Here is a 14,250-nt window from a genome sequence, read left to right on the forward strand (position 1 = left end):
ACTAATTTTGCAACTTGCTATCTTCCGTGTTATTATATAATAGATAACGTGGCATACACACCATTTACCTGGCCAAAGTGAAGTAAACGAAAAAAGCGTATAATTTTATTCAATTAGGAGGATTAGAGAGTGTGCGCTTAGGTACCGCCTACAAAGCAGCAAAAGCCCCTTTCCAGATATATTATTTTATGCAATCAGCATAGATGACATCCGAATAACTACCTCAATTTTTGTGATTACATAAGTTTAGGTCTCTTGATACTTCATATCCCTTCCAGCTTGTGCTTTCCGAACGGGGCGATCCGTTCCGACCCTACAAAATTCATTGGATGCTATATGAAAGCTGAACGCAACCAGCCTTGTCAGGTCCCTTCAATAAACCTATATTCTCAGCAACTTACACGTGTAACAGCCACCATATTCCATATGATATCAGTTTTCGAGTTTACCTTGGCAAGCTTAAAAAAAGCGGTCTATGCGTCTCCTTCGTTCACAGCGTAGTTGACAGCGTCTATAACTATCAAATGTTACTTCGGGATATAAGTAATTTAGCAGCAGCAACCATTTCAGCTTCAAAAGGTCTTATATTTGTGTTGACAATAAAGCACCAGCGATCGTGCGTCACATATAAATTAAATTGAAGTCACCTAACATACCAGCGGTACCTTAGGTGTATTCGCCTTTACGATCTCCACGTTGGTGAGTATAGAAGAACAACCCGAAGAGACTACCTCATGTATTTGGTAATTGCCCTTAACAAGAGCCATCATATGCTTTTCTTTCCCAAGTACATATGCGCCCAGTTGGTTCTGTAGATACCGCATCTAGTGAGGCAGACAGTGGGCCTCTACACTGATCGACTTTTGACGGTCTACAAGAGCGACAAGCGTCCCACCCTATCTTTTTGTGGAGTAGAGGATTGCCAGGAGCAGATTTTGATGCACCTTCACGTGGCTGCTTCTGTCAATACTTGCTTATGAGCAATGAGCAGGGGAACTAAGACATCGACACTCCTTTTGCATCCTTGTCATGATAAAACGTACAAGATAAAAAGCGTTTTTTGCTGTTCTTTCCATTCGTTAAACCTGTGTCTCTTTTATTGCTCTCTTACGCGCATACACTTGTGTTAATTTTTTCTATGACATATTCATCGTAATCACTGCGTGAAAAAGTACTCGATGGTCATGCAAAATTTGCTCCTTCTTTATGATGTTTAAAGCTCCTTTATACGCAAGCAAGAAAGAAGTTTGAGAGCTCGTTGAAAATCAAGATTACGAAGGGACACCTCATTCGTGCTTCTAATTCAAGATTTTTCTTCGAGCAAATGTGGACAATCGCAACGAACATTTAGTTGACATTGTGTTCGTCGGCGGAATGACAGTGGTTTTCATTTGGCGGCTACAAGTAGAAGGCAAGAAAAGTTGCAGAGTTACACTCGCATCATGGTACTTTCTAGCGCATCTTTTGTAGAGCAATTGTGTTGATCATCATTATTATGCAACGTAGAGGCCGTTTCAAGTCGGCATACCCCCCTTTTCTATTGTGGATAATGCAGTTGTTATTGGCTACAGCTGCTGATGGTTCATTCCGGCTGTCTGTGTTGCTAATTTGACAGTCGCCCATAAAGCAACCGCCGCAGCACACCGGCTTTATTTTCTTTTTTTCTCTCACCCTTTCTCACACGTTCCCTATCTCAGTCCGTCATGGTGGAATTAAGGAAACGCGCACCCAAAACCATTGCAAAGACAACACCCGACAAGAAAGTCGTTACAAAGATAGTAACAGCAATAACAAAGGCACGTGCTACCAAGAAAGTGCTTCAAACCTTTGTCGCCAAGGACGACAATGTCGAATGTTGGTTGATCAGCCTTTTTTTTCTTTTTGGAATGACGTCGCATTTTGGATCAACTCAACGGTCGACTTTGTACTTTATAGCAATGATACCCTTCCCCAAAACTGAGCAAGAAAAAAAAGAATACATCAATCCCAAGACTGGACGACCGATAACTGCTTTTCAGTACAAAGTGTTCGATTTATGCTCACAGGTAGAAATTGCGCAGCAGCAAGCGGCAACCAGTAACCAAGGCCGGCAACCTATACTAAAATTTTCGCGTTTCGCGTTTTCGCGCATTTTCGTATCATCTATATATAGATTCCCCGCGGTCATGTCTCAACCTATAAAGCTATAAGTGATGCCCTTAATGGAGGTCCGCGTGCAGGTATATGATAAATGAAAACAGCATACATCTTTTTGAATTGAAATATATGTATATGCTAAGTTTTTTTACTCTGCAAAATATGTGTAGTGGGACAGGCTATGCGTATCAACCCATTCTGTCCTCTTCCAGTACCCTGCCATCGAGTGATTGCTAGCGATCTTTCCATTGGTGGGTTCAGTGGCGGTTGGGGCGATTGCCAGTTCGTCGCTGATAAGAAAGCCAAGCTCACTAAAGAGGGATGTACGTTCAATGAACATTATCAGTTTGTTTCCAATGTTGATGGTAGAAAGATCATCTTTTCGGACTTCAAGGTGTAAGCTGTATACGTAAAAAAAAGCGCTGCTGATGCTGTTTAGTACTTCAATATTATATGATTATTATTACCAGAAACTATAAAAGAAAAATAAAAATATCTGAAATGTAGTTTAAATTACAAAAAAAATATTAGAATATCAGGTCTTCTTTCTCTATACATCGGAAGCAGCTGATGCAAAAGAGTCATTATCACTGTTGTCATCTAACCGCTGTTGCTTATCCTGTTGCTTTCGTAACTCTTCGAGCTCTGTCACGCAGTTATGGCACTTGAAAAGCAGATGGTTCTCCAAACTATATTTGGACTTGGCCTTGGATCCTGCACCGATATTGTATTGGCTCTTGTCATTTGCGTTTAAGACGACCTCAAGTTCCTGTTCGGCTGCGTCATAATCGCCCTCGATAATCAACATCCGGGCGTTTTCGTATCGTGCAAAGTAATACACATAATGATCAAACTGGACATCCTTGGCAGCATTCAAGACTATCTGGATGGATTTGTGATGTATACCACGCAGCTTGTCCATTTCCTTCTCGTTATTATCCTCAATTTTAGTCAACAGCAAACGCGTCATGTAAGCGAGGAGATAGTTGCCCAAGCATAGATCGTCCGCATAGTTTTTGTGTGTCGTGCAGAGCTGTGATAGCTCAATGTCAAGGCGGTCAATGTTAGCCCAAAGTAGATTTACGGGGATGTAATCACATGCGCCAAAAGCATTAGTAATCTCCAAGTCTGAGAACATCAACACGTTATCCTGGTCTAAAAATTTGCGTGCTTTGCGTGCGACAAATTTCTAATTATAATAAAATGCCTGTTAACATATGTTTGTCCGCCGCCACTATTGGATGTATAGCATCATTCATAATCAGAGTTCTTACCTCCAAAGGAATAGATTTACCAGCAATCTTTTGCCGCAAGCTTGGCACCTTTTTCATCATGTAGCTGGCTTGTGCCATGAGCGATTTGCACTTTTTGTCATCCTTTTCCTGCTGCGCCAACATGTACAACGTCATGCCCCTGAAATATGCATAGACCGACTTGGACCAGTTACTGTCCTTGTAGAGAATTTCGTAGATATCCGAAGCTGTCTTCCAATCCCGCTGCAAGATGCTAATGAGTCCGCGTTCCCAATAGCAAATATGCTGCAACTGCACCCATTCCTTTTGAGTTTCGATCGCGCGGATATACTCTGCATTAGCTTCGTCGAGTTTCCGTTCGCTAAATAGCTGACGGCCATGGAAGTAGAGGAAAAACACGCCATTCGGGTATAAGTCAAGGTTGTATTTCAGGATAGTTCCTGCAAGATCGTCGTCCACATGAGACATGGGCATCAGCTTAGCCAGCACAATATGATAGCCAACCAAAGCCATGTCACAAAACTGGCGTCGTAAGCCTTCGGCCGGTCCCTGTCGCTCTACCATCACGCCCGTTTGCTTGTATGTGTCCCAACCACCACTGGATTCGAGTAGTTCAAGACCGCGCAGTCGCTGACCTGAAAATCCAATAAACTGAACAAGCTTTATAACCGTCTTGGGAAGCAAGGACAGCATCAAGTTGAAACAGCCCACGCCGAACTTGACACCCGAGGTGAAATGATCATCCAATGGCTCGTCCGTCGTCTGCACAAACTTTTCCAGTACGGTATAGGTCATGTAGCTCTGGCGTATGTGAAGGCCTTCTCGTAGAAATGATACTAAGCTCTCATCATGGATGATGCAGATCATTGCTTTTAGCAAATAAGCCTCTGCATGAACCAATTCCTAAAAGAAAAAAAAATCATAAGGCAAAGGATCCTTCTCTGCCTCCCTTTATGTTGTCATGCCTTATCTCCCCTCGCAACATACATACGCTCTTCCACGCGCACTGTTCCTCTCTTTCATTATTAACATACTTACTGCATGCCGATAAAGTGGGCGCATTTTCTGGAGTGTATCGACAGACAATCCAGCTCTGACCCAAGAAGTAATGTTTTCCAAAAACCACAATGTACCATGTCCCTTGCGGATAAGGTGACTCGATAATTGAACCGTATGCTTCAATGACTCGATAGCGACTTCAAAATCGGTTTGCTGGAATGTCATCATGCTCTTGAGTGTGAGCAGGACGGATTTGCCCAGTGCGTAATACATTGATGTTTTGCACAAGTGCGGTTCAAGAATAGCTTCAGCTTCAGGAATACGAGAGTCGAGAAATAAGTCGAGGGCTTTACGAGCGCTAAGCATATCTTTGAAAAGTTGCTCTTCAGCCTTGTCTTCGTCATCTGGCGTCAGGAGCGATGATGCAGTTGTTGTCGTCGATGTGCTAGGAGCCAATGATGAACTTTTGCCATTATTTGCTGCTGTACTCGAGCTTGTGGAAGGGGTGGGTTGTTTGCTGTTGCTGGAAGAATAAAATGAGAGTAATTGCATTTTGTAATTGAAAGGAGTGAAAGAAGAAAAGAATATACTGAAACAGGATCTTAGATGCTCAAAGACGTAGTGCTCATTGTCCTTTTTTCTCTTTCACAGGATGTTCACACGTTTTATTTTTATAATGCTGTGGTCAATACACACTAAAATTAAATATGGATGTGTACTCAAGCCCGCGGACTTGAGAGGCAACGTGCTGATCATATTTAGACATTTATGGATAATATGCGCTTCTTATTACGGTCAATGAAAGAAAAGACATATACAGACTGTTCGTACTCCTGTTGTCTTCTATGTATATACTGCGATGGTAAAGGAAGAAAAAACTAGGGCTCTTTTAATAATTCTTTCATTAACCACGTTTCTTTGCTTTACTGCTTCATTTGGTATGGTTGTCATTGTTTGTATAAGCAACAGTACAGTGATCACCACTTTTCCTCTGCCACTCCGGACACACACCAACGACACAACACACACTGTCGAGCAAATTGGTTTTCTGGCAATCTATATTATTCAGCATAGGAGAGGTCTAGTAATTCTGCAGCTAGTACAACTGTGTTGTTCCTAAAAGCTGAGATTGTTTATAGAAGAAGAAGAAAACAGGAGAAAAATGATGGGATAAACGTGTTTCGTTGTTAATAATGTATACACACGTATTCTCACCGGATGCATGTATATCAAGATAAACTAGTCCGTGCTATCAATGGATCTTTGTCTTCTTACAAGTACGTGGATCACAGTTTGATATTAGTATGCAACAAGAATGGTACTCACTTGCCCGCGCTTTCTGACATGGTAATAGTACATAATAGGACATCAGTGCATAATAAATGTATCACATCACATCATTATGAAGAACGCACATATTCACAGAGAGACACATACGAAATATATGATTCAAAGCTATTTCATGTACTATAACGATGTCATTATCTCTTCCGAGAGGAATCATCCGAAGAGCTGTCAAACATAATATTGCCAAATCGGCTCTGGATGCCCTTCGCGGGCGTCCAGCACGCCATATCGGTCTGACCTCCGAACCCAACCGACACAACTGCTATAACTACTGTTACTACGATCAAAACTACTATAACACGATGCGTGGTTTGTTTATCGTGATTGAAGGCTGTGACCGATCCGGTAAATCCACGCAATGCGAACGACTTTTACAACGGTTTCGTGACCAAGGTCGCGATGCGCAATTAATAAAGTTTCCAGGTATGTATACATTCCGTGCGAATTCTTTTAATCAGGTCAGATAGTGTGTGTGTGTATGTGTGCGAGTAGGAGAATCTCATGAACTACGATTTGTCTAATATCTAGATCGCACCATTCAATCGGGACAACTAATTGATGGATATCTAAAGCAATCACGTCACCTTCACGATAAAGCCATTCACCTGTTCTTCTCTGCAAACCGTTGGGAAGCCATGTAAGGAAGAAGAGAGAAGAAGCTTCCTGATTTTTCTTTTCTTTCGTTCCATCAAGCACTCATCTTTTTCATTTTCTCTCTCTCAGGGACGCTATTGCTGCCAAGTTGAAAGCAGGTACCACGCTTGTTGTGGATCGATATGCATTTTCTGGTGTAGCATTCTCGGCGGCAAAGGTAGGGGGCTTCGCTGTATATGCGTGTAGCTTAATGGGACTGACTGTGTGTATATGTGAATAAAGGATTATATCTAGCAGCTTACACAATATCTTTTACTGCTTAACAGGGTCTCGATTTGGAATGGTGCAAGAATCCGGATAAAGGTCTGCTGATTCCAGACAAAGTCTTGTTCTTGGATTTACCTATAGAAAAGGCTGAGCAACGAGGTGGGTTTGGCGAAGAGCGATATGAAACACGAGAACTACAAACCAAAGTGCGAGATATATTCATGCAGTTAAAAGAGGACAGCTGGAAGGTACGCACAAAAGCAAATAAAAGAAATGAAAAAACAAGGAGGCCATGTTGTCTATGAATGTTAATAAACGGATACATTATAGATCATAGATGCTGATCAGACGATGGAAGCTGTCCAGGAGGAAATGTGGAATACGGTCAAAGAGCTGAAACCTGACAGCGAAGAACCACGAACAGGATTATGGGAACAATAATGATGATAATTACGCATCTATAGTGTTCCATGCATCTTATTTAGTGTAGTAGTAGTAGTTATAGTGTGAACAGCGACGAATCGTATAAAAACATGTTTATATGCTACCAAGTTGCTACGGTATACATGACAAGTGTTGTTTGGTGGCGCTGTGGTACAATCTCACTACATGCGGATGTGAAACGGGAAAATAAAAAGTTGATTGATGGAATGTGCTGTATAACACCGTTTATCCAGTGACCCATCATGGGCGTATGTACTTGAAGTGGCCGCAGTATATAGCAGCTGGGCGAGCGCTACTACTGCTACTATGTTGCAACCACTTGGTGGGTTGGAGCCGGAGTCTCTTTTGTTGTTTTTCTTACATGCAGATGCTACACTTTTATGTGCCTTGTCCAGGTCTGGGTCTCTTTTGCTCGGCCTTCAATGCATGCAGGAAACCGTAAGTAGCATCCACCTTTGAAATTTTCTGAGTTTCTCTTTATCCCTTCTCTTCCCTCACCTCGTTGTCTACTTATAACTTTGCTTTCCTCATCCCTTCATCCATCCAAATACGTTATCATGACAGAACACAGTAGCAGCAGCAGCAACAACAACAACATTTGGTCAGCAATATTAAAAACGGCATCTTCTTCCAAACGATTGAAAACGAAAAACGTTCTCATCCTAGGTATGATATGCTCATATTACCTTTTTATCAAAGCATAATAATTTACGCTTTTTACTCCATAAAACACACACACACACACAAAAGGCGACAGCAGTTCTGGCAAATCCACCTTGGCGCACTATCTGAAACATCAACGTAAAATCAAAGTCGACAACCAGCGACACGATGATGACGCATCGCAGCAAGCGGCAGTAGAACAAGAACAGCAGCATCAAGCCGGCTCATTTATCCGCACTGTGGCTAGCGGTGGTTACGTCAAATCTGTCAAACAAGATCTCGATGCTGAAACGACTAAAATACTCGGTGTTGGATATACGTCAGCCCTTGTATACGATGAACAAGATGAAGGTATGCACAGAAAAAGCCTGACACACACCATCACATTGTTTTAATGAGATACATGCTGTTGTAGCTATTCTGCGCCTCGGATTATATCAATTGGGTCACGAGCAGCTGCTCCCGTTACTGGATCCGGTATTAACGGACGACAATTTTTTTGGCATAATCGTACTCGATTGGACGAAACCATGGACGTTTCTGGAATCTTTCCAACGTTGGATATCCGTTTTGGAACAATGGTCGAGCAAAGTAGCTACAAAGGAATCAAAAGCTCGAGGTTAGTTTTATGCTTTCCTTTACATATCAATGTACTGCAAATCGCGATTCTAAAACTAATACGGTAGGCAACCTTTCTCCATGCTTTCTCTTGTAGTTGAAAAATACCTGCAAACATATGATCGATCAAATGATGATAACAACAATGCCGACTTTACCACTAGCTCCACAGCCACAGGCGCTGTTGATGCGGACGTACATGCAGACATGAGCACTTTAACAGTCAATCTCGGAATCCCTGTCGCTGTGGTATGCTGCAAGGTAAAAAAGAAAAATCTTCTTCATGATATTACATCGCATGCCGAAAGTTTTCGATCGTTTTCTGAATTGTGATGCCGACATTTTATTATACGTGTGTAATAGAGTGATGCTCAAAAGATGTTAGAGGAAAAATACGGGTATGATGAGGCACAGCTTGACTATATACAGCAAACTCTGCGATGTGTCTGCTTAAAATGTACAGTAATAATGTTTATACATAAACACCAAAGAATAGTGTGTATTTGAGTGCTGCTCATGCAAATATATATGAGATTATGCTTAACAATCACGAAAACCTTCCCTTATATATATTTAGATGGTGCGGCGCTCTTTTACACATCAACGTTTCATCCATCGACGTTTGAAGACCTGCGACAATACATTGCTTATCGGAATGATCCGGATTCTTACTATCAAACCAACAACAGTAACAATAGCAACGTCAGCAATACAAATAATACAATACCTCCAAGCTTACGACCCCATTTTGTCGAGTCCACGTGCGTACGAATACCTGCTGGATGGGATACCTGGAACAAAATCAAGGCACTGGAAGAAACCTACGAGTGCGACGAGATGGATAAAGCATGGGACGATCATGGTGATTCAGGCAAAGACAAAGCAAAGTCAATCTATCATGAGGCCGTACCAGAGCCCATGCATGAAAGTCAAGATAATGGAATACAGCCAGCTGTCACCAGCGAGGATGAGCAAACACTTTATGCACGCTATTTCCAGCCATCAGCGGCGGAAAAACGTCCCCCACCGCCACCGCCACTTTCTACAACATTCTTCCGAGAATGGACGCAACAAAATCCAAAAACAGCATCAGCATTAACGATATCTACTGCTTCGCCGAAAGAAAATGGAGTGAGTTTGTTTTTCTTCTTTTTGCAGACACGTACGATCGGAAAGGAAATGAAACGGATGTAAACTAATGATACTATCATGTTAAAGTATTATGCGTCATTGCCATCCTCTCCACGTCGGCTTACAAGTACAGAAACTTCGACGGCGATGGCGAACGGCATCAAATCACACGGTAAAACGCCTACTGCTACTGCTCCTCCTGTTTCTATATATACCACGACAACGACGGCCACCACTACTACAACTGCAACCAGCACAGTTGGAGGTTCTATTCCAGGAAACATTAATACCACCTCTTTGGTAAGAAAAAGTGAAAATGTCGAAAGATTGACAAAAAAGGAAAGCGGTTAACGCGTGCGTTATTTGTAGACGGGATATTCTTCCAGTAGTAACAACAGTAGCGATGTGGCAGCAGCTGCAACATCAATCACACCGACAACACCACCGTCATCAGAAATCCTCAGCCAGTTTTTCCAGAAACTGCTGTACAAGAATATGGAATCCACTGCTGTAGCTGCTAGCACCAGCAGTGACGATAGGAGGGGATCGCGATCGTCTGTTGACACTACAGCTACTGGCATCCATAATCGCCCACCACCACCGTCCTGTGTAAATAGTACTTAATGCCTGCTACTGTTACCCCCTGGTTTGCTAAATTATCTCAATATAAAACATCGGCACAGAATACTTATTTGGCCTTAAAAGCGTTATGTATCTCATCGTCTCTAGCAAGAACAGTAAACAGGAATCATTAAAGGCCGTAAGCCAAACCATATCAACATTTATGTTATATGATGGTCTTTTTACTAGATTTGGTCATTTCCAAGTCAAAAAATTGTTACCTGTTTTACGACATCAATGACATCATAACATTCAAAAGATTATCTGTTTCTGATAGTCTCTCCTTATTAATTATGTATGTATTTCTTTATTCTGGGTAACATGCTGCTGCTAGATAATTGTATCGTACGACAAAATGAACCCTGTTTTTTTATTGTTATTGACGACAGGGTTGCTTGCTAATAGCTCGCAGATTACACAGAATCTCGCATAAAAAACCGCTTGGATGTAATGAAGATCGCTTATTATTGACTATTGCGGCAGTAAACCTTCTTCATTATCTCTATCTGGCAGCTTGCCTGCTTGCTTCTCAGAAGAACCAACGATGACGACCAGTGCGATATGCAGTATAGAGAACAATAGCCGTAATTTGTTTTTAATTGCTACCCGGCAGATATAGTTAATTACACTGTAGTGTGCTACGCGTCGTACTCGCAAAAACCGGGGAGCTGCATCCTATTCCTCTTCTTGTTGCCAAACAATGAATATGCTACATTATATAGCTGTGTGAGAAAAGCATCAAATCTCGTTTATTAACAAACCAATCCACTTGCTAAATTAGCTTCTCTTTACTCCTGTAGCATCTCATACTTGAATGAAGACAAGATAGAGATGGTCATCTGGACACCACATCAACTGCAGTCTGTGGGCACCTATTAAACTTGAGGTTACACTTGGACCCCCAGCATTGTGGACGGGATGTGAAAAGTTATCGAATGACAAGCGGAGATGTATGCTTGAACGGGCAACTTTCCAATTCACACACAAACAACCGGGCGCATCACTTGACGGTTTCATAATCATTACTGGGACAATTTCGTGCTGCAGTGCAACAATGTGCCATCAAATAAAAGGAAAACAAGATGTCAGATTCCCATCAACAAAGCGAAACACACTCGGGTTGACTGTGTATACACGCACACACATCATACACGATGGAAAAAAGATGATGATGATGATGATCATCTGAGCCTTTTTTGCGGAGGTAAGAGGCGTTGGAGAAAATTAAGGGACTCGTACTACGTTGTTCGTATTACTCGGTAGTACTAACCATTCGGTAGATCAATCACAAGAACAAACTCTCTTTTTGCGCTATGCCGTTCTGAATGTATGATTCAATATAAAATGGTTTCGTGTTGTGTGTATATACTGTCGGGGTCATAAAAATTTAAGGGGGTTCCGCAAGGCGGGGGTAGAGCTGAGAGAGGGGCGGTGAGAAGATGAAGACGACGACGACGACGACAAAGTTTGGGAGGATTGGGGTCAAGAGCCAGCGCAGACAAGGGCAAGGGGGCTCGCTGGAAAAAGAGCGCGGCTTTCCTTGAAAGATTTCTATTTGGATAAACGATGCATCACCCACTCCACTTGCACTCATCCACAAAAAAAAAGTGCTTCGAAAAACAACTGGGGTTCTTGACGCGCTAATGGGTCAGCGCGATGCATGATCCTGCAGCACACCTCTGCATGCATGCATCACAATATATACAATATATACCCACAAAGAGTTAAGATGGGTTTTTTTGTGGAAGAGAAGTAATCATAATAATAGCAAAGATCGGCGACGACAGCAACAACATCAACATCAACATAACGTCAAACATAGGGCACACTTTTTTCCTTCACGATTAGCAGCAGTTGGTATATATGATGTGCACTATAGAAGAAACAGGCCATGATGTTCGTCCATCGTTCGACAGTTGCATGAAACTGATAGGACACACGTCTCCTCAATTAATCAAACCAATTCTACTTCTTTATTAAAAGGCGTGTGTATTCCTATTTATCACGCCCCATATTTCATGAAAGGGCCGGTTGTGGAGAAGAAATAATCACCACCTAAATCAGCCACCGCTATCTCCTTCCTACCTAGTTGTCGTCTTCTTTCTCAGTCCATCTCCTGCCCTGCCCCCTTCGAATCTCCTTTGCCCCCTAATGTAAAAAAGAAGGAAGGGGGCGCTTTGCGTGGAAACAGAGAAAGGGGGGGGGAGGGAGGCTGCGTACAGTTGGACGAGACTACTTTCTCTATCTACACTTTACTACCAAAGAAGATTACATGATAACTAAATTCAGTGACTATAATGAACCGATCACGGGCTTCTCATTTTCGTCTTCCGGAGTTGTCCATAACCTTTTTCTCGATAATAATGACAGCCGCATAATTTGAATCTGGCGAAAAAAAATAACCAATTGCCAAAGAGCGTGTCTCGTGAACATTTATTTATTTACTAGACCCACAAAACACACACACACAGAGAGAGAGAGAGGGAGAGGGAGAGCGCGTGGATGTGTGATGCTGCTGCTGTTGTTTTGTGTGGCACTTTTTGTTTATGCGTTCGAGGCACTTTTTGAAATTCAATAATAAGCAATGACGAGAGGGGGGGGGGAGGGCGGATTTATTTGGAGATATCACGGTGGAGATAGATGTTAGACCGAAAGATGGGCTTTTTCACTCGGAAAGGGGTTGGGGGAGAGAATGAAGGAGGGCCCTTTAACACAAAAAGAAACAAAGAAATAGCAATAAAGGTAATAATAATAATAATAATAATAATAAATCAACAAAACAACAACCCGTGTAAAAGAGAGAAACTTCGATTTAGTAGTATTGGCAGCGGAACAGAAACAGCAACAACGGCGGTCCCGAATTAGGACATAGTAAATAGGCCGAGCAAAAGTTTATAATCTCAGCTTGTAGGTGGGTAAGTGAATGATGATGATGATGATGATAGCAACAAGAACAGTAGTGTAGGTAATAGTTGCTAGGCTACGAGCGGTGGTGGTTGCGCTGGTAACGGAAAGCGTTGGTTTGTTTTAGTTTACATTTCAATCCTTTCCGCCTCATCCCAAACATGGAAACAAAGAGATAGGAGTCAAAAAACAAGAAAAAAAAAACTTGGGCGGTAAAACTTGGGGGGATCCAGAGAAAGAAGGAGGCGGGGTGGCATAGAAAGAGAGAACAGAATGGGACAATCCATTTGGGGTGAATACTTGGCTCGAATGAGCGAAACAATGCGTTATGTGTGAGTGTGTGGGCGTGTGGGAATAAAAAAGAAGTTGGCGGTTAGTGAGTCAGTGAATGGGAAGGGGAGAGAGGGATATCATCAGCCATTTAGTGTTCATTTATTGCTATTAATCACTACATGTACTGCCTCTGCTGCTATGTATTAGAGATGGCGGTGGTGATGGTGCTGGGTAGAGTGTGTATAGTTGCAGCCCCAATCCATCCGAGCCGGCGCACATTTTCTCTCACCCTCCCCCTTTCTTTTTTTTTGCTTAGTAGATTATAATGATGCGCCGTTGTTCGTGGTCGTCGTCGTCAGAAAAAAAAAAAAAAGTAGCCCCAATTCCAAGGGGTGCCCCGCGTTGAAGCTCTTTGCCTTTTGTGTTTGATCCAACTCGCTCCCGCTTTTTACAACACACGTTCCATGGCATACGCGACAGAGAACGAGAGAGAGAGAGAGAGTAAGAGTAAGGGTGAGCTAAGAATGGTGTTGATTTTTTTATTCGAAAGTGTATATGGACAAATATATGCAGGTAACTCAACTGCTGTGCAGCACACAAACAGTAAACATTACAGATAATCAGTCGAATCACAGGTTAGTCTACTAGGTGCTGTTCTCTCTCGTTCTTTGTCGTGTGTTGTGTGTGTGTGTGTGTGCCTCTCCCCCTCCTGAGAGAAAAGAAGGTGAGACACTACACACGTACAACACAGCCAAAAAGTCAAAAGCCAGAGAGAGCCGGGCAATCCGTAGGCCAAACTGTTGAAGCTATTCAGAAAGGACTTGCCATTTTCGCCACATGCTAACCTTTTTTTCCCCGCCTTATTTTAAAGCTGAAAAGTCGGTTCAATGATCGAGAAATCTGCGCCTTTCTTTCTTTCTTTCTCCCTCTCTTGCAGTTGTTTTCTTTGCTTACAATTCTACCTTGTCACTCACGCTCACACATCCACTGAGCACCTACA

General features: G+C 42.3%; 4 protein-coding genes across 4 annotated transcripts; 3 read left to right on the top strand and 1 right to left on the bottom strand.

Moving 5' to 3' along the window:
- Positions 1-1,461: 1,461 nt before the first annotated feature.
- BDB00DRAFT_537055 (6-O-methylguanine DNA methyltransferase) lies at positions 1,462-2,758 on the top strand. Its single transcript, XM_053117772.1, has 3 exons — positions 1,462-2,045; positions 2,153-2,219; positions 2,307-2,758. The coding sequence occupies exons 1-3, from the start codon at positions 1,704-1,706 to the stop codon at positions 2,534-2,536; spliced, it is 639 nt and encodes a 212-aa protein (XP_052976945.1). The 5' UTR covers positions 1,462-1,703; the 3' UTR covers positions 2,537-2,758.
- On the bottom strand, positions 2,602-5,181 carry BDB00DRAFT_836900 (uncharacterized protein). Its single transcript, XM_053124521.1, has 3 exons — positions 4,428-5,181; positions 3,411-4,292; positions 2,602-3,325 (listed from the first exon to the last, which is right to left on the bottom strand). The coding sequence occupies exons 1-3, from the start codon at positions 4,938-4,940 to the stop codon at positions 2,687-2,689; spliced, it is 2,034 nt and encodes a 677-aa protein (XP_052976946.1). The 5' UTR covers positions 4,941-5,181; the 3' UTR covers positions 2,602-2,686.
- An 856-nt stretch (positions 5,182-6,037) lies between these two features.
- BDB00DRAFT_884107 (thymidylate kinase-like protein) lies at positions 6,038-7,037 on the top strand (the record flags this gene model as incomplete). The annotated part of the gene is made up of 5 exons (XM_053128299.1): positions 6,038-6,158; positions 6,264-6,372; positions 6,459-6,546; positions 6,656-6,844; positions 6,927-7,037. 5 exons carry the CDS (start codon positions 6,038-6,040, stop codon positions 7,035-7,037), a joined length of 618 nt encoding a protein of 205 aa, XP_052976947.1.
- A 488-nt stretch (positions 7,038-7,525) lies between these two features.
- BDB00DRAFT_836915 (dynein light intermediate chain-domain-containing protein) lies at positions 7,526-10,313 on the top strand. Its single transcript, XM_053124522.1, has 8 exons — positions 7,526-7,706; positions 7,791-8,054; positions 8,119-8,322; positions 8,419-8,582; positions 8,685-8,778; positions 8,899-9,452; positions 9,540-9,752; positions 9,822-10,313. Exons 1-8 carry the CDS (start codon positions 7,598-7,600, stop codon positions 10,074-10,076), a joined length of 1,857 nt encoding a protein of 618 aa, XP_052976948.1. The 5' UTR covers positions 7,526-7,597; the 3' UTR covers positions 10,077-10,313.
- Positions 10,314-14,250: the final 3,937 nt, after the last annotated feature.

Source organism: Zychaea mexicana (genome assembly GCF_025766255.1).
Source record: "Zychaea mexicana strain RSA 1403 chromosome Unknown BDB00scaffold_68, whole genome shotgun sequence".
NCBI classification, from domain to species: Eukaryota; Fungi; Mucoromycota; class Mucoromycetes; order Mucorales; family Lichtheimiaceae; genus Zychaea; species Zychaea mexicana.